This window comes from Melanotaenia boesemani, chromosome 20 (assembly GCF_017639745.1).
Source record: "Melanotaenia boesemani isolate fMelBoe1 chromosome 20, fMelBoe1.pri, whole genome shotgun sequence".
In the NCBI taxonomy this organism is placed as follows: domain Eukaryota; kingdom Metazoa; phylum Chordata; class Actinopteri; order Atheriniformes; family Melanotaeniidae; genus Melanotaenia; species Melanotaenia boesemani.
This window is the reverse complement of record NC_055701.1, coordinates 3,583,293-3,602,297: the sequence shown is the minus strand read 5'-3', so window position 1 is coordinate 3,602,297 and position 19,005 is coordinate 3,583,293. Positions and strand designations below refer to the sequence as shown.

The 19,005-nt window shown below is 41.1% G+C and overlaps 1 protein-coding gene across 7 annotated transcripts in view; it reads right to left on the bottom strand.

Annotated features, from left to right (window-relative positions):
* myt1lb (myelin transcription factor 1-like, b) overlaps nucleotides 1-19,005 on the bottom strand; it is a 132,058-nt gene that overhangs the window by 75,966 nt on the left and 37,087 nt on the right. For 5 of the 7 annotated variants that reach the window (XM_041971354.1, XM_041971355.1, XM_041971357.1 and 2 more), the window contains exons 2-3: nucleotides 4,768-4,813; nucleotides 2,908-2,941 (exon numbers count right to left, since the gene is read on the bottom strand). In XM_041971354.1, the coding sequence (XP_041827288.1) occupies nucleotides 2,908-2,941; nucleotides 4,768-4,813 (80 nt within the window). Of the gene's footprint in view, nucleotides 1-2,907; nucleotides 2,942-4,767; nucleotides 4,814-14,609; nucleotides 14,724-19,005 lie in introns of those variants that run through there. The other 2 variants (XM_041971360.1, XM_041971361.1) reach the window with 2 other exon arrangements.

The following is a 19,005-nucleotide window of genomic DNA, read 5'->3' as shown; positions in this document are numbered from 1 at the left end:
TAAAAAGAGCACCTCAGAGAAGCTGAGTCTCTCAGAAGAAAAGATGTTCAACTACAAATCGTGGAGCAATTTCAGATTTTCATTATTTCATCATCTACAGAACAAATCGATAAAAGGACTAAACCAGCGTTGGATGCTGTGGATCTTGGGGACCTCAGGCAGCACTGCATTAAAAGCAGACATGATTCTCTACTGGAAACCACTGCATGGACTGAGGAAGACTTCCAGAAACCACTGTCTGTGAACACAGTTCACCCTGAAACCCACAAATGCAGGTTAAAGCTCCATCATGCAAAGAAGAAGCCAGATGTGAACAGGATCCAGAACCAGCGCCGTCTTCTCTGGACCAAAGCTCATTTAACCCAAAACCCTAATACAAAAAATCAGGATAAAAATGTTCTTAGTGCTGTTTTTTGACAAATGACTGAGATAACAGCTAATAAAATACCAAAAAAAGTTAAATGGTCACAACCTGAAACAGCAATGGAATGACAAACACTGACATTACATACCTAACCCAAGTGGCAGAGGTGGCTGAGGCCGGCTTTTTCCCACAAATGTTTAATAACATCAATTATAGTCATTGAAAAATTTGCTCTACCTAACAGCAGAGCAGGCAGTTAAAGGGTTAAGATGGTCTGAGGTAAAGTGTAAAACTGTTCTGTGGTCAGGTGGGTCTAAACCTGAAATTATTTCAGCGTACCACGGACATTGCGTCCTCCAGACTAAAAAGGAGAGGGATCATCCAGCTTGTTATCAGCTCTCAGTTCAAAGCCTCTCTGATGGTGTGGGTGGGAGGTATCAGTGTATATGGAACTGACAGCTGTCACATCTGGAAGGTTTTAGCCTTCGTTTTTATCAGGGAGTGGTAAATGGACTGGGCTTATAAAGAGCTTTTTCAAGTCATATATGACCACTACATATATTCACATTCATTCAGTGTATACTGAGTGCTTTTTCTTCTATCATGCAGACACCCATCCTCCTGATGGACACACTGTAGGAAACACATTGGTATATAGTCTGAGGAAGTCAGGAACTGATCCAATGGCCTTATAGCTGGTAGACAACTGCTCTCCCTCCTGATCTACAGCTACCCAGGGAAGGAAGGCCTTGCAGATTTCAGCAAAACAATGCTGAACAACATCCTGCATCCATGACAGCAGCATGGCTTCACAGGAGAAGAGTCCGGCTGCTGGACTGCCCTGCCTGCAGTCCAGACCTTTCACCAGTACACAACATCTGGAGCATCATGAATATATATATATATATATATATATGTTATGATTGGCATGGCTGATAACGGATTTATATGTATAATGTACATGCAGAGTTATGTATACCAGTATATACAGTTGAGAACGATGTGTTTGGTTTATTTTTTTGTTCTGATTATATAAAATTTCATCTATCTGTTCTAGTTTTAATCCTCCAGGGACAACAAATGGAAATTAGTCTTTGGCTAAAGTTTGGGGTGTCTGCCTGACAGGTTTTTCATGTAATGCTCATTTACATTCACTGTTTGTTCCAAATAAACTAAAGTTAAGACCAGAATGAGACAACATTCCTCTCCTAAAACTCCAGCAACTGGTCTCCTCACTTTCCAGATGTTTACAGACAGCTGTTAAAAGAAGAGACAATGCTACACAATGCTAAGTATGGACCTGGAACAGCTTTATATGTCAGCATTAAATTCAAGATGAGCTAATTTTTCCCTGAAATAGTAAAATATCTGAATTTCAACTTCTGAAATTTTTCTATTATGAAAAAAATATTATTTAATGAGATTTGCAGTTCATTGATTTGTGTTTTTATTTATATTTTAAATACTGGTGTTGTTCATCTTCATCAATAAATCTGATTTCAGCAACACATTGGAGTCAATGGATTGACTTTAAATGTCAACGTATTTAATAATATACACCACTTTCACTCCATAGTGGCACATCTTGTTAGTTAGTTTGCTCATTAAGCAGAAACCTGCAACTTTCTGAGGCTGCTGAGGAGAGGTGCCTGTCTTTCTGCTGTGCAGCCATGAATAATATACATTTCACGTAACTGAGAACATACATAATGTAACAAACCGGGAAAAAAATCCAACATAAGTTAGCAGAAACTAAGTTTCTTCTCAGACTTTACTTTCCCACCTGTCTAAAGAAATCAAAAGAAAAAAAAAAAAAAAACGTTTACCGTGGTTTATATCTTGTCAACAAACTTTACTTGTGACATCTTGTGTTAATAAAACTATCTTTGAACTTTTTTAATAACCAAAATTTCATCATGTTTCTTGTTTTTAAGTGACAAAAGCTCTGAAGAGTATATACCGAAAGGAAACTTTTCCACTGACAAGGAAAAGCCTTAAATCTGAAATAAAGTTGTGCTCTACCTTCCTCCCACTCCACTCGCCAAGAACTTTGGGGCTGTGGGCGTAGAAAGCGAGAAAGAGTTGCTGCATGGGTAATAAACTGATAATTGTCTATCGTGCTAAAAACCAAGCAGATGAGACAAAAACAGAATAATTTAGCTCAACCATTTGTATCTTTAGAGGATTAGAAGCCATGATTAATATTTCATGTGGGAGAATTGTATAAAGTAGACGGAAAAATGAATTTGGTGCTTGATCTGTCGGTTCAGTCACCATCATCGACTGTGACACTTAAGGAGGGAGTGGAAAACTCACAATATGATGTAGGAATGAAGAGAAAGAGTGATGGTTGGAAGAGCAACTAAAACAAAGGAGGAAGCCTCAGTGACAGACTGTTGAATTGAAGGCAAACGGAGGAAAAGGGGATGTTTCGGGTTATTAATAAGGTGACTGGAGTTGTTTGACTCCATGCTGAAGTAAGAATAGGCAAACTGTGTGTGTGTTTGTGTGTGAATGCCGTGCACTTTGTCAGCATCACTGACCTGAAAAGCTCTGTTAATGCTGGATCCACAGGCACTAGAGAGAAGCAGAAAACAGAGAACCGTTACTGAAAACAAGCTTTCGTTAGAAAACAGAGAAAAACAAGCGGCTGAAAAGTTGATGAACGGTTGACTTGTGATCTGCGTAGGTTCATCATAAAATAAATTACCAGCTAAACATTGAAAATAGTTTGTGATCCTACTGAAGACCAACACATGTACTAAATTTGTTCCGGCTAAACGAATAGAGATATATCTGAAGACTGATTTTACTTCAGCTTATTTTGTGTATGAACAGCTGTTGTTGGTTAACTTTGTTTACATGTTAACAAGTTTTATTTTTCATGCTTATTGTATCAAGAATAAATGGTTTGGCTAGATAGAAAACATAGAAACATCATCATCATCATCATCATTATTGTGAGAGGAGGAGGGGGACGACGATGAGACATCCCAAACTTTATAGAGGGAAAATTTTCAAAGCTAAAACAAATAAAAAATGATGCTCGTTGTTTTTTGTTTTGTTCTTTGTTTCCTTGTTTGGATTTTCTGAGGATTGTTTGTGCAATTCAGGTTTCATTCTGCTTCCAAGCTTCTTCTGAGACCTTCTGACTCCGTTAGCTCTTTTTTTCTAGTTTAGTGATGGGATGAATTCTTTGAGAATCTTAACTAGTTAATGCTTTGCATAACATTGAGACATCTACTCAAGCTACAGGGTTGGTTACCCATTTGTCAAGCAGGCACCAGAACCAGAAAAGTGAAGTCTTGCATGTACTTAGCATAGTATATGCTAGTATATGAGGTAAGTGGCTCATCTTTGACATCTTTGGCATGCCAGCTGGACGACCCTGGACGTCATGTTTGTCTCCAGTCAGTCTCATTCTTTCCTGCTTATTTCTTCTGTTTGACTCAGAACAAAGAAACCAACATGTTATCTTACGTGGATGTACCCTACAGCCATGTTTTATGTTAGTTAAAGTACACGTTCTTGTTCATGTAATCTCATCACACAGTGTGTATATGCTCTAGAAAGCAGGTGGAGATGATCTGAGCTTTGTGACCTGGTGCATTATCCTGCAGGAAGTAGCATCAGAAGATGCTCCACTGTGGTCCTAAAGGGATGGACATGGTCAGCAACAATACAATACCAGTGCTTATTTGACTTCCAGTTGCTTTTCTATCATCACCAACCAGTCTGCCTGCTCTCCTCTGACATCAACAACTATTTTCTCTTCTTCAGACCATTCTCTGGAAACCCAGAGATGGTTGTTTGTAAAAATACCAGTAAATACTCAGACCAACAACCACATTCAAAGTCACTTAAATCCTCGTTCTTCCTCGTTCTGATGCTCAGTTTGAACTTCAACAAGTCGTCTCCACCATGACTACATGTGTTGAGTTGCTGCCACGTGATTGGCTGATTAGGTATTTGTGTAACAGGAAGTTAAACATGTGGAGCTGATGAAGAGGACGGGGGCTTTGTCGGTTTCCCTGCACTAGTGGCAGCTCTGTCTAGTAACCTCAGTAAGTCAGAAGATTTTTTGTTTGTCTGTTGTCCCGGACGGTGACGGGATCCATTACTCTTTTCTTTCTTCCATTGAAAGGTTTAGTTGTTTAAGAAGTTTTTTATATTTTGATTTTAATTGTGTGTCATTCGCTGGATGTCAAAGCTCTGAAAATGTGAAGTTCTGATCCTGCTGGATATAAAAACACAGACAGCAGTTAATGAAGGCAACTGTAGAGTGACTACGCAGGACTCATGCAGCGGTGTGTGCGTGTGCACTGTATGTGCATGTTTATGTTGGTGGGAGTGAAGGTCACCCTCATGGCGGTGTGTGTTTGTGTGTGTTTATGTGCAGATACCTTTGGAGCGTGTGCGATGGCGCTTATCGTCTGCATCCACCTCCATCTGCAGAGAAGGCACAAACAAGCTGTTAAACACACAACAGACAGCGTCACAAAATTATCTTTAATTTGGGAACATGTTCTCTCAGGTTCGCAGCACTTTATCCTGGTTGTCAGGCATTTCAGCTCACACCTGATCTGACAGCAGGTTCACGGAGATGACTAATGGGCAGTGTTTGTGATTTAAAGACACAGACACATGGACCGACCTGGAAAATCTCTTCCCCAGTACACTGATGTATTCACATGCATGCACACGACCACTGGCTCTGGCTCCATATATGTCTGGCTCCAGCGTTTCCAAACAAAAAGCATCAGCTTCTCCAGTTAAAGTCACTTAATTATTTGTCAAAGTCACTGTGGTGTCATGAGGAAGATCCTCACCTTCTAATCTGTGTGCTGGCCATCCTCCAGCATACATTTCTTTCATTTAGTGGAAAAAATCTCCAAGATCTGCGGTCTAGGAAGATAAAACTGCTTAACTAATATGAGAATAAAAAAGTAATTCACCTGTGAACTCAAAAACCAGGAACAAATGTTTAGATTTAAGATGTAGTAGGAAAGAAAGAGATTTAAAGTTTGTAGGGTAAACTGTGAGATGCGGATAACTTGGCTGTAATTTGACGTTTGTACCACTAGATGTCACTGCACCCTTCACACTCCTGCACCACTGAGCTCCATCGCTTATATTATCAATAGTGTCTCAGGAGCGGTGGTGTGTAGCTCTGTGGGGAAAACTGTGATGGATAGCTACCCTTCAGGTGATCTGCGGATGTTTTCCAGGCATTTCTATCCCGTCCAGGAGGTTATAATCCAGCCACTAAATGTAGTTTTATTCAGAGACAATCTGGTAAATCCACAATGATCCATGATAACAGCATTATTTATCACATTTAATCATAAAAACATCACCATCACTACTATGTTGCTAAGAGACCTCTATTTAGACCTGGAACTGATGATGAAGCCACTTCCTGTCAGACTTTCCACCAATCAGAGAGCTTAGATTGACGGTAACGTCCAATCAGGAGCAGCCAAAGATCAACCAGTGAGCAGAAAGTTCTATGTGTGTGTGAAAAGAAGAAAAATAATGCTCCTCTATGGCTGGAATAAAGCCAAGAAGACGTTTCTGATGCACGGTGGCACCACAAAGCAGCTGAGTTAGTAGGTAAATAGTAGCACAGAAAAATGGAAATGAGGAAAAAGTGTAAACATGCAAATAGTTTCTTATTGTGTGCTTGTTTCAGTGCTAATAGTTTTCCCCCTGAAAGCCAAGACTTGAGTCTTCTTTTTGAAGCATACAGCATACTTTGTTATATATTCTTGCAAGGTTTGAATTGGTGTCATTTACAGTGAACAAATGTGGGTATTTCATAAAAAAGCTTGACGAATGCAGCTCGAACATTCGGTGAGTTACAGGTGCTGAAGCCTTCCTCTTAAAGTAAATGCCTCCTATTTTAGCCACAGAAACAAATGGAAAATAAAACCTGCATAACCCTTGAAACCACTCGCATGTCACTTGTTTGGGCATATGCATAACGATTCATGCACACATGGCAACATTAGCAAAGATCTCACGTAGTGGTGACAACTGCATAAAAAACACTGTAAATCTTATATAAGACATAATACAGCCATGCAGAAACTACCAACACACCCTCAGAAACATGAGGGTTTGCTGAGTCAGACCGCACCTCACAGCTGATGGATGTTAGCCAACAGCTTCTCATCTCTCTTGTTTTTACACATGCTTTAACACATTTAGATGAACATTTTTAGCACTTCACCACATATGAGGGATAAGCAGATTCAGTGATCCCACTAAAATTTATCCCAAAAAGAGATTCGGTCTAGTTACAACTTGTTCAGAAAACTGGACTAACAGACCCTCACAGGATTCTGATACCACTTTTTTTTTTTCACCTCTTTTTTTAATCTAGTTTGTGATTCTTATCCACTCTGAGACATAAGATATTCCCCACACTGTATCTCAAATATAATCTATGTCCTGTGAAAAGGGGAGAAAAGTAAGCATTGTTTAGTGCGGTTAAAGCATTTAACGTCACAATCCACAAACCAGGAAATTACTAAAACATCTCTATTTTTTTATCTTCAAATGATGGCATTTATACTTTCTGTGGTTTTAATCTCTCATCTGTACAAAAATTCAAGTATTCATTCATAAATGTTTGTCATTGGTCCAGAAATTTTAGATTACTTGACCACAAAAATGAAAGAACAGCGCATGCATTGCTTTGTCTTTACTCTTCTTTCTTTTTATGTCAGGGTAAGCTTCATGCTGCCTTCCAACTTCCTTTCATGTATGTCAGACCTGCATATCCCTCCGGATGTAGTTTTATCCCCTCAACAACATATCATAAATTGTGGAGGAGCTTGAACACCCCTGAACGTTGCTCTGTTATTTCCAGACGCCTCTAAATATTCATGCTCGCTGGGTTTGGACTATGACGGGGGCCGTGTTTGGATGTCTCGTTTTATTAAACATGATTTATTAACACCATACTTACTTTACTGTAGAGCCCCTCAGCTCTAATGGTGTGTTTCTTTATGAATGCCCATAAATGTTTCAACAGGAGAAAAATAAAATGATGAAAAGCAAGGATACCTTGTAAATCTTACTGGCGTAGTAAGGAGGGACCAACAGTATTTTGATGATGGAGAATTTGGTCTGTGAAAGTGGAGCAAAGACTAAATTATATATCAGTTCATTACATGTAGGGTAAGTTGGGTTTCAGGATAGAAAGTAAGTCACTCCACAGGAAAAAGAGAAGTCAGAGGGGATCATGACAACTCATCTGTTGGAAAGGAGAGTTTTCTGTTTAGAGAAATCTGGATGAGCAGGACCGAGTGTCATTTCAACACGAATAAACCACCAAATTTTCTACAGTGCTGACATTAAATATGCGTAATTTGTCTCTTTTTCTTTCATGCAGAAGCTGCTGAGACAAATAATCACTTGTGCTGAAATTAAAAAAAATATCTAACACAATTGTCAACTTGAGTGTGAATTTAAATGAAAGAAATTTGTGCTAAAAATGCACAAATCCCTCGTCAGTATTTGTAGGTGGTTAAAACACACGTCAGGTTCTTTCATTCTGTTTGTTAAAACTATCAAAAGAATATTTATCCTGCATTCTAACAAATGACCAGCAGGGGGCGACTCCTGTCGTTCATTTTAAAACATTTTTGTTAATACATTTTTTTTCCAGTTTAATAAAAGTTCCTGATGAAATTATGGTTTTTAAGTTGCATTATTGAACTTGGACGGGTTTTCTTAGTGAGTCCCCCCCACCACCGATGGCTAATCCAGCATCCGTCTTCATCCTGTCTCGTCTCTGAGATCTGTCCAGCCAGTAAAAGTCAGTCTGATGTTGACTATTGTCTTATCTTGTGGTGCCTAAAAGCAAAACTCAGCTGTAATGTGACGCTCCAGGTGTAAAATCCAGGTGTGAAATATGGTTTCCCAGCCTCAAGACGCTGCAATGCAGCTACAGCTCCATGAACGTACATAATGAATGTCAGCGTGCCATCAAAACGAGTCAGAAACAAAGAATTTTAAGGTGAGAACAGACACAGGTATGCACAACCTTTTGGTAAATCAGCGATTGAAAGAAAAGACCTGATTTAAGCTGGAGGAACTGTTTGACCTCAACATCAAAAGAAAGGTTGGAATCAAATATCACTCCTAGATTTTGAGCAGTTTGGGTGATGTTACTTGAAAGATTGACAGGACCAGAAACCTTGCAGCTTTACCGTAGGTCAGATCTTGCACAGCTTTAAAACTGACTCTATATTAACATGACTACATCTATCTGATCTGAAACAGATTGGGGTCCTTTGTCTTATATGTAAATCATTTCATGCAACAGCAACAATATCATCTTCTTTAAACTCAGATGTGCCTCTTTCATCAGCTTGAATGCAAGCTGTGCAAAGGAAAATACCACCGATCACGTATGAAAGCAGACTTTTTGAGTAACCTGCCACAGTGAGTTTCCACAGCTGAAGACGCTGGTGTTATTTTTAACCCATGAAGACCTGATGCAACATCTGGGTTTACCAGTTCCCGTGTTCAGACGGCGCCTCTGGTCGGAATGGATTAACATGAAATGAAAGAGATGTGGAAAACAAGAGAAAGCGTCTGAGCCTGCTGCAGAATATTTCCCTTGTTACAAGACAACTATTTGCTGTTTGTTGACATGCACACAGACGCGTGCACACAGACGCGTGCACGCTAACGGAGCCTATCTGCAGCTGTAGGAGAGTCATGATTTCAAGGCCTGCATCAGTGCTGAACACGGCGTCAACAACAAATGAATCCAGCGGCAGGAGAAAACAAGAGCAAGAACAGCAGGAACCCCCCCCCCCCATGACGTGCTCGTCTCTGCGGCTCGCCATATGTTGGAGAACGCTTCATACTTTGTCTGGCTTTTTTGCTCCCTCTTAGCTCCCCATGGGAAAATGTCACGGCTGTAATGAAGGTTAGCATGCTTATTGAGGATTAGGAGGAGACCCACTCCTTCTCCGTCTGTGTCTCAATTAGACGCCGGATCAATGGCATTATATGCCCAAATGAATAACTAGAGTCATGTTGATCCCAGCGCCACGAGTTGACTAGTTAAAGAAGCACCAAGAAATAAATTCCCACATTTGATTAAATGAGAATTAAACTTGTAGAAAAATGATAAAAATTAAGAATGAGGAGGGAAAAAAACAGTAAAATAAAATATCTTTTGAAAATTGTTGACAGAATTTTTCAGTGTGGTGCTGTAGGATCGTAATATTTAGGAAGACTCACTAAAGCCGGAGGTATTTAACTTGTGTTGGAATAATTCACAGTTTCATTTCACACATGACCTCCACTTTGATTACTCGAAACCGTAACCCAAGTCCACGGCTAATTGCATCAAAATCCTGTTCTACCTCACATCCTGACTTACCTCTAAATCTCCACGAGAGAGGAGCTTTAAATAATTTTGTAATTAAGATCCATATATAATAATCCATGCAACTATACCATGCTGCCTATATAACTTTAATGGTTTTTTGCTGTCAAGTCTTGCATCGGAGCATTGCGTAACATAAAGGAAGGATAGTCTGAACTCATAATAGTATATGATGCAGATTTTAAGGATAAATTCTCATAAAAACACACGTCATGTAAACAGAAAGTAAAACTCCATTTCCAAAAAAGTTGGGATGCTGTGTAAAATGTAAATAAAAACATAATAGAGTTATTTGGCAATATCATTAAATCCATATTTTATTCCCCGTTACTGAGACATCTACCATTTTGTGGAAAATGATCTTATTTTTAATTTGATCAAAAAATGTAAGAGGGCAATAAAAGGTAGGAAAAGTATTTGGTACAAATGAAAAAGAAGTGGAGATTAATTTAATTAACTAATCAGGTTAATTGGCAGCAGGTCAGTAACATGACTGGGTATAGAAGGAGCACTTCAGAGAAGCAGAGTCTCTCAGATGGAAAGATGGACAGAGGCTCACCAATCTGAGACAAACTGGCTCTAAAAACTGTGGAACAATTTCAGAAAAATGTTCCTCAATTTAAAATAGTGAGAATGTTGGAGATCCCACCATCTACATTGTATGAATATCCTAAAAAGATTGAGATAATCAGGAGGAACCTCTGTGTGCATGAGACAAGGCTGAAGGTCTAAACTGGATGCTGGTGACAATACTTCTCGGAGCCCCACAAGAAGAAAGTTCTGCTCGGCTGATGTGTTGAGAAACTGTCCCCATTAACGTCCATGAGAACAAAATTATGTCATTTTGTTCTTGTGGCCTCGAGAACAAAAAATTTCTTCCTTCTTGCGGAGTATATAACAGCCTTAAAACTCCATCACGCAAAGAAGAAGCCAGATGTGAACAGGATCCAGAACCAGCACCGTCTTCTCTGGACCAAAGCTCATTTAAAATGGTCTGAGGCAAAGTGGAAACCTGGATGAAGATGTGAACTAGTTTGTGGAAAGCATGGACGGCGTGTCCTGCAGACTAAAGAGGAGAGGGAGCATCCAGCTTGTTATCAGTGGACAGGTGAAAAGCTGCATCTCTGATGGGATGGGGCTGCATTAGTGCCTATGGCGTGGGCAGCTTCCACATCTGTGAAGCTCCATCAATGCTGAAAAGTACATGGAGGTTTAAGAGCAACATCTGCTCTCATCCAGACAACGTCTCTTTCAGGGAAGGCCTTGCAGATTTCAGCAAGACGATGCTGAACCACATCCTGCATCCATCACAGCAGCATGGCTTCACAGGAGATGAGTCCGGCTGCTGAACTGGCCTGCCTGCAGTCCAGACCTTTCACCAGTACACAACATCTGGAGCATCATGGAAGCAGAAATCCAGCAACCAAGATCCAGGACTGTAGAGCAGCTAGAATCCTGTATCAGACCAGAATGGGACGACATTCCTCTCCTAAAACTTTAGCAACTGGTCTCCTCACTTCCCAGACGTCTCCAGACATGTTAGAAGAAGAGATGCTACACTATGCTGAACATCACCCTGGAACTACTTTTTACACCATGCTGAACATCACCCTGGAACTACTTTTTACACCATGCTGAACATCACCCTGGAACTACTTTTTACACCATGCTGAACACCACCCTGGAACTACTTTTTACACCATGCTGAACACCACCCTGGAACTACTTTTTACACCGTGCTGAACATCACCCTGGAACTACTTTTTCCACCGTGCCGAACATCACCCTGGAACTACTTTTTACACCGTACCGAACATCACCTGGAACTACTTTTTACACCGTACCGAACACCACCCTGGAACTACTTTTTACACCATGCTGAACATCACCCTGGAACTACTTTTTACACCATGCTGAACATCACCTTGGAACTACTTTTTACACCATGCTGAACATCACGCTGGAACTACTTTTTACACCATGCTGAACATCACCTTGGAACTACTTTTTACACCATGCTGAACATCACCCTGGAACTACTTTTTACACCATGCTGAACATCACCCTGGAACTACTTTTTACACCATGCTGAACATCACCTTGGAACTACTTTTTACACCGTGCTGAACATCACCCTGGAACTACTTTTTACACCGTACCGAACATCACCCTGGAACTGCTTTTTACACTGTGCCGAACATCGCCCTGGAACTACTTTTTACACCGTGTTGAACATCACCCTGGAACTACTTTTTACACCGTACCGAACATCACCCTGGAACTACTTTTTACACTGTGCCGAATATCACCCTGGAACTACTTTTTACACTGTGCCGAACATCACCCTGGAACTACTTTTTACACCGTGTTGAACATCACCCTGGAACTACTTTTTACACCGTACCGAACATCACCCTGGAACTACTTTTTCCACCGTGCTGAACATCACCCTGGAACTACTTTTTCCACCGTGCTGAACATCACCCTGGAACTACTTTTTCCACCGTGCTGAACATCACCCTGGAACTACTTTTTCCACCGTGCTGAACATCACCCTGGAACTACTTTTTACACCATGCTGAACATCACCCTGGAACTACTTTTTACACCGTACCGAACATCACCCTGGAACTACTTTTTCCACCGTGCTGAACATCACCCTGGAACTACTTTTTCCACCGTGCTGAACATCACCCTGGAACTACTTTTTCCACCGTGCTGAACATCACCCTGGAACTACTTTTTCCACCGTGCTGAACATCACCCTGGAACTACTTTTTCCACCGTGCTGAACATCACCCTGGAACTACTTTTTCCACCGTGCTGAACATCACCCTGGAACTACTTTTTACACTGTGCTAAACATATTTTCCATCAAATAGTAAAATGTCTCAGTTTTAACATCTGATATGTTGTTTATCTTCTATCGGGAATAAAATATGGGTTGATGAGATTTGTAAATAATTAAATTCAGTTTTAAGTTACATCCCAACTTTTTGGGAAATTTGGTTTTTAGAATGAATTCTAATTCAGCTCACATATAGCAAACAGAAGCTGTTCAAATGCCACGTGTGTTTGTGTTTGTATTGATCAGTCTGCATCAATAGGAATTAAAATATAAATCCCCTAGCTTGGAAATGAAAGTGGCTCTGCTTATTATGAGTGTGTCTGCGTCGTTCTGGATGCAGCAATGCAATCAGGTAAATGGCATAAAGAGGCTGTTTCATAGAGAAGAACCTGCATGTTACAGGGAATGAAGCGTGATAAGAAATGCTGTGATTATTGTAATATGCACGAAGGCACAGCAGAAGCATGTTTGTGTGAAAATGTGTGTTTATCATTTTAGTGGTGGTGATGGGGTGGAGGTGGGGGTGGGGGTGCTCAGACATCTGTCACAACAATTCATGTTGTTATCAGTTTCCCTTTGTTTTCACCTTGAAGTTTGGGGAGAATGTGCTTCAGGCATATGGCGCCCAACTCCACCCTCCACCACACACACACACACACACACACACACACACACACACGCTCACATTGGTATTCTGTACAGTGTATCTGCAGGGAGCTACCAAAACTGCTCCGGCATTATCGAATTTCACTGCAAATAGGTATTTATGCCATGCATCATGTAGTGACAGCAAACATGTGTGCCAAACCGATGCTAAGTGCATCTGAATTAGTGTGAAGGGCTGTGGCGATAGCATCTGAATGGGCGCTGAGCGGGAGAAGAGAGACACAGTCAGAGTGAGAGTGACGGAGGCAGACAGGCTAAAATCTGGGAGTGAGTCCTAACTGGGATGGAAAATGGCTCTGGTGGGTGACAGCAGCTGTGCAGGGTTGAAAAAATGGTTGGAGTGAGAAAAAGCTGTGATTTGAACACAATAAGACAATTTATCAGCTGGTCTGGTGACAACAAGGAGTTGGTACAGTCACACAGTTGAAGAAAAACATGCAGGGCAGCGGGTGCTCAGGACCAGGAGCAAGGCTGGTTTAAAGAAACTGAACACGAGGGAATTGGGTGCCAAAGGAGGTGATTCAGAAACAATCATTGAAATGAGGGGTGAAACTAGCTTTCTACATTGAAACCTGTGGGTTAAAACCTCCTACTCATTCGAGAGGTGGAAGGGGGACACATCTCATATTAAGAAGCAAAGATTTTTTTCAGTAAAAACAGGAACTGGGAAGGTTTCTCCTGAAAACCCCAGTCTGCAGACTGGTCAGCCACAATTGTCTGATCTGGCCAACCAAACCCTGCGATGCAAAGCTACTGCAATGCCTTTCTGTCCATATTCACAGCTACTGTGAAAATAATTAGGAACTACGAGTCAGGGTTCAGTAGGGACGCCCTGCTACAGGTGATGGTTTCTGGAAATATTCCAGGGCTTTGGACCGACACGTACGGCTGTTTTTTTACTGCAGGGTGTGACGCTGCACCGAGCGTAGTGTCTTGAATTGTTAAAACAGCTGGTTCTAGCTTTGTTATCATCAACTCAAACTGTTTCCACTGCTTTCTTCTGCGTGGTATGTCAGCTGAAATGGATGAGGATGCTCACAACGCTCATTACGTACATTAAGATCACAAATTCTGTCCTCATAAAAACCTTTAGGATTTTAGTAAAAGTACATTTAAGTATTCTATTTTTCTGTCTGAAAATACCTTCTGAGCAAGCTTGTTTCATCTTTAATTTATTCATGATTATGTATCTGTGCGCTGTTCATTCTCATTTGAATTTTTTTGTGGAGTGATTGTGACATTAACTTCTACTTGGATGAAACAGAATAAATTAGACATAAAATCTGAACTGAATAACGTGTGAAGACAGAAACTTTTACCTGAAATGTTTTGGGCTTCAGACAGCTCTTTGGTCCGGACCTCTTCTTCCACCGTGACGTACTGACGTTCAGCTGGAGAGGAACGGCTCACCACGTCTCCTCCAAACTCATTTTCTGCACACAGGGAGGAGGAAGCCGGAGAACATGCATCTTTAAAATCATTTCCAGGACAATCCTGTTCACACACAGCCATGACAGGATCTGAGGTTCCCTCCTCTCCTTTGACTCCAGGCTCATGAATCGTCATATAGCATAAGCTATGCGGCACACACCAAAGCGAACACTGATTTCCGACATAACGACGGCCGCGTGTCGTGTGCGATCAGCTTGGCAACATGGGGTAATTAGCTAGATCTATCATCTGCTGCAGGAAGTGGGACAAATATAGCTAATGATCCATGCCTGCCTCCATGATTTCTCTCCTCAGCTCTCCATCCTTCGCTGAGCAGGAGGAGCAAAGAGGGGGAGAGTGCAAGGAGGTGGGAAAGGACTGAGGAAGGGGGTCGATGCCACACTGTCAAAAAAAAAACAAAACTAATGTGCAAAAACCATAGACAGAAGAGATGGAAGTGTGAGCGCACATGTGCACTAAACACTGCCTGTTTCTCCCCATCCACTGCTGCTAATTGAGAGAATGCATGGCAGAGAACAGATGAGGTGTTGATGGTGCATGGGGACCATCACAAAGCAGGAGGGCCCCCACAGAGAGCCCACCAGACGGCCCTTAACAGGCGCACACACCAGTCATTCCCATCCTATCGCATTGCAGCTTAAATCAAACAAAAAGCCGGTCCCTCAGGACAAACAACCGCAGCCTGAGCTCAAGTCCTGTGTTATGTAAAAGGAGTTGAGTCCACGTGCACACAGGGACCTTACTTTCAACCAGCAGGGGGTCTTTTCCTATATGCATCACACACACACACCTCTGGTTTCCATTTTTTTGTTTGCTCCCTTTGTAGTGTTTATAATAAGCACGGAAACCGTGCGAGTGGGCTGAAAGGGGATAGCGAAACAATTTTAAAAATGGCTATTAACAGGAAACCCTAATGTGAAACAATGGGACACTCAAGCTAAATTTTCATTTCACGACTGCAGCCCTGCTGTCTTTTGTTTCATGAAAAATGCATCAAAGGCTGGTTTGTATTTGATTACAGCTGTTGGTGCACCCAGAAAACATTTTCATGAAGAAAAAAAAAAAGAAAAAAAACCCACTAAACAATAAAGCAAAGTCACAGTGGATTTGCTAAGTGGTAGGTGCTATACCCTGTATATGAAAATGCTTAGTTTCAGATTGAAAGAGTAGCTTAAGGGGTGAAACTCTCCTTAGTTTTCCACTTTAAACTCCTTACTTTTCCAGACTCAAAATCCCAGATTTCCAAGTCTTTTGTTCAGGCCATTTTTGACACCTGAGTACAAACTGACGTTTATTAAATGTTTCTGAAATCTAAAGGTACTTGCACAAGTTATATTCTGATTATTTATAATAAAATACAGCCCAAACACATCAATACTGAGATTTCTGTCTGAGGAGGATGAAACTCAACAATGCAACATATTCTGTTACCGCCTCAGCTTAATGAATATACAGTGTTAGGTTTTGGTCAAGATCAGAAAAGTAAAGCCAAAGCTAAGTGACTTTAGTGCCCTTAAAGATGCACAACGTAACTTTTGGACCTTAAAACTCTGCATTTCTGACCCATTTGATGGTGACATTTATGAAGTACATTTCTGGAGTCGTCACTTCTCAGCAGCATCCCGCGGCGAAGAAACCGCACTAAACAACTTTTTCTTTCCGGACGTTACAGACAAGTTTCACTTTACGTGCCGCGTCACATGCTAGCCAGCGGACACAAGCACACTGGACGTTTTGAACAAGCAATGTGGCCGATTTGGCAAAACACGTAAGAAGACAATATCAGAGGAGAAGAGAAAAAAAGAAAGAGAAAGGAACAGAACAAGAGAAAACATTTCTAGGGTAAACATTTTATGTTTAAAAATGAGGATTTTAGTTATTTAAAAGCAATGATGTGTTTTATAGTTAAATATTATGTTAAATCCCATTAAATGGGGAAACTGCACCACCTGGTAGTGGAAAATGGTACCTGCATTATTTCTCCGCACGGTAAATTTAAGCTCTTTGGTGGATACTGTTTAGGTTATGTTTGTTTTGCAGATTTTAAGACAATTTATCCACGAACAACAGGAAAGTTAAAGCTAAAGTCCATTCAGCTGACCATCAATGCGCTCAGCTTGTTGTTTTACTGATGCTTAAGTATATTTCTGGCTTAATTGAGTAATTCGAAACATGCAGGTCAGTGGCTAAAATGCTAAATTCAAGACAGTAAAATGGTAGCTAAGTCAAAAATGATATTACCATTTCGTTTTAGTTCATTCTGATTTTTATTTTTGAAAACATAATAAGGAAAATGACTGCAAATGTGAATTTTTGCCATACTCACCCAAACCAAAAAGAAAATCATCTACTTTTCTTTGCTTTTCAAGGCCCATAATAAAGGCTCTGTGGATGACTTCTGACTAATTTGTGACATAATCAAACCCTTTCTACCTCATACAATACAAGCAAAGACACACACACGCGTACAGCTCTGGCCGCTTGGTCTTTATAATAAGAGTGTAAGTAATGGGTCTGTCCTCTGATGAAGGTCTTCAGGAGGAGGCTGATGACAAATCACAGCTCTCTGATTCTTCATCAGGACACAGCCCACATTCACAAGAAAAAGGGGGAGGTGAGAAAAGCAAGAAAGAATGAGAGAAAAGCAAACAAAAAAGGATAAATGGCAAGAGATTAGACCAAATAAAAAAACACACACACGCACAACAGCACAGAGCACAGTGTGTGCCCTGGGTGTTTGTGGTGTTGTAGTCATGCTGCTCAGGTTCTTTCTACGCTGCAAGTTTCAGCACCAAGGACAGTGACAGCGAGCAGGAAAGGAGGAGATGGCCTTCAACTGTAACGGGAACAAAAGAACATTTATAGATGCACGTGGACACGCGTATTCTTCACCCGCTTCTCAACCCAGAATCCTACAAGTGTGTGTATGAGTGTGTGTTTGCCTATTCCACAGAGAAAACGAGTGGACCGGGCCTGGCCTTTACCAGGTATGTATCAGAGCCAGGGAGCACGCTCTAAATAGCTCGGCTGCTCTAACACACACACACACAATGCAACTAAACCCTATTGTCTGGGTGTGTTCAGCACTGCAGTGTGTGGAGTGTGCTGTAACGTTTTCCATATCACATACCAAACAGAACAGGTGTTTTATACAAACACAGACCAGAACAATTGCACCGATCGCACACGGAAATACACGTATGGTGCATGAGGACAAGAGGGCACACACATATAAGAACATCTTACAAGAGAGGCGCATGCTTTATTCATGTGATGCCTGTGCACACACACACACAGCAATCTCTTTCTCCCAGGCTTTGAGAGCGACTGGGCTGCCTGACCTACATTCTTGCAGATATGTATACAGGCAGAGAGGAGATGAAATCTCTCTTCTGCTCCATATTCTGTGTTCTTTTCAGTGCTTGTTGCCTCTTGGACCCACATTCTTATACACACACACATACAGAAAGTGGAGATAAAGCAGCAGCTGTGATTTCTTGGCCTGAATGTCTTCGTGCTGCAGATGGAGCAGGAGCGGTCAGAGTACAGCGATATGTGGCTGATGGATTTCAGAGCGGGATGACAGGAGGGTCATTTCTCTGCGCTTCCTCAGCTGCATGTGAGAAATCCCTTCATCCGTCCTTTTGCTGTTTGTGTAAGTACATAAAAACTCTCGGAATCTTTCAGCTGGTCCAGAAGAGTACTGACCGGTACCATGAAGCAATCCCATATTCAAATTCAAATTCAGAATACATTTATGAGCTTTTCCTCAAATAAAACATCTTATTGTCTGAATAACTGAAGTAGAAAGCAGATCCGCTGGTTTTATCAGAATTTCAACAGGAGGAACTGAATTTAACCCTCAAAAATCTATTTTAGTCTTCCTGTCCTGAAAAAATATTGGCATTTAAAACAAACACACAACAGAAACTATTTCCATGTTTCCACTTTTTCCTCATTTCCAGTTATTCCTGCTACTATTTACCTGCTATCCTCACTAAACCAACTCCAGCTCAGCTGCTTTGTGGCGCCACCGTGCACCAGAAACGTCTTCTTGGCTTTATTCCAGCCATAGAGGAGCATTATTTTTCTTCTTTTCACACACACATAGAACTTTCTGCTCACTGGTTGATCTTTGGCTGCTCCTGATTGGACGTTACCGTCAATCTAAGCTCTCTGATTGGTGGAAAGTCTGACAGGAAGTGGCTTCATCATCATGTCCAGGTCTAAATAGAGGTCTCTTAGCAACATAGTAGTGATGGT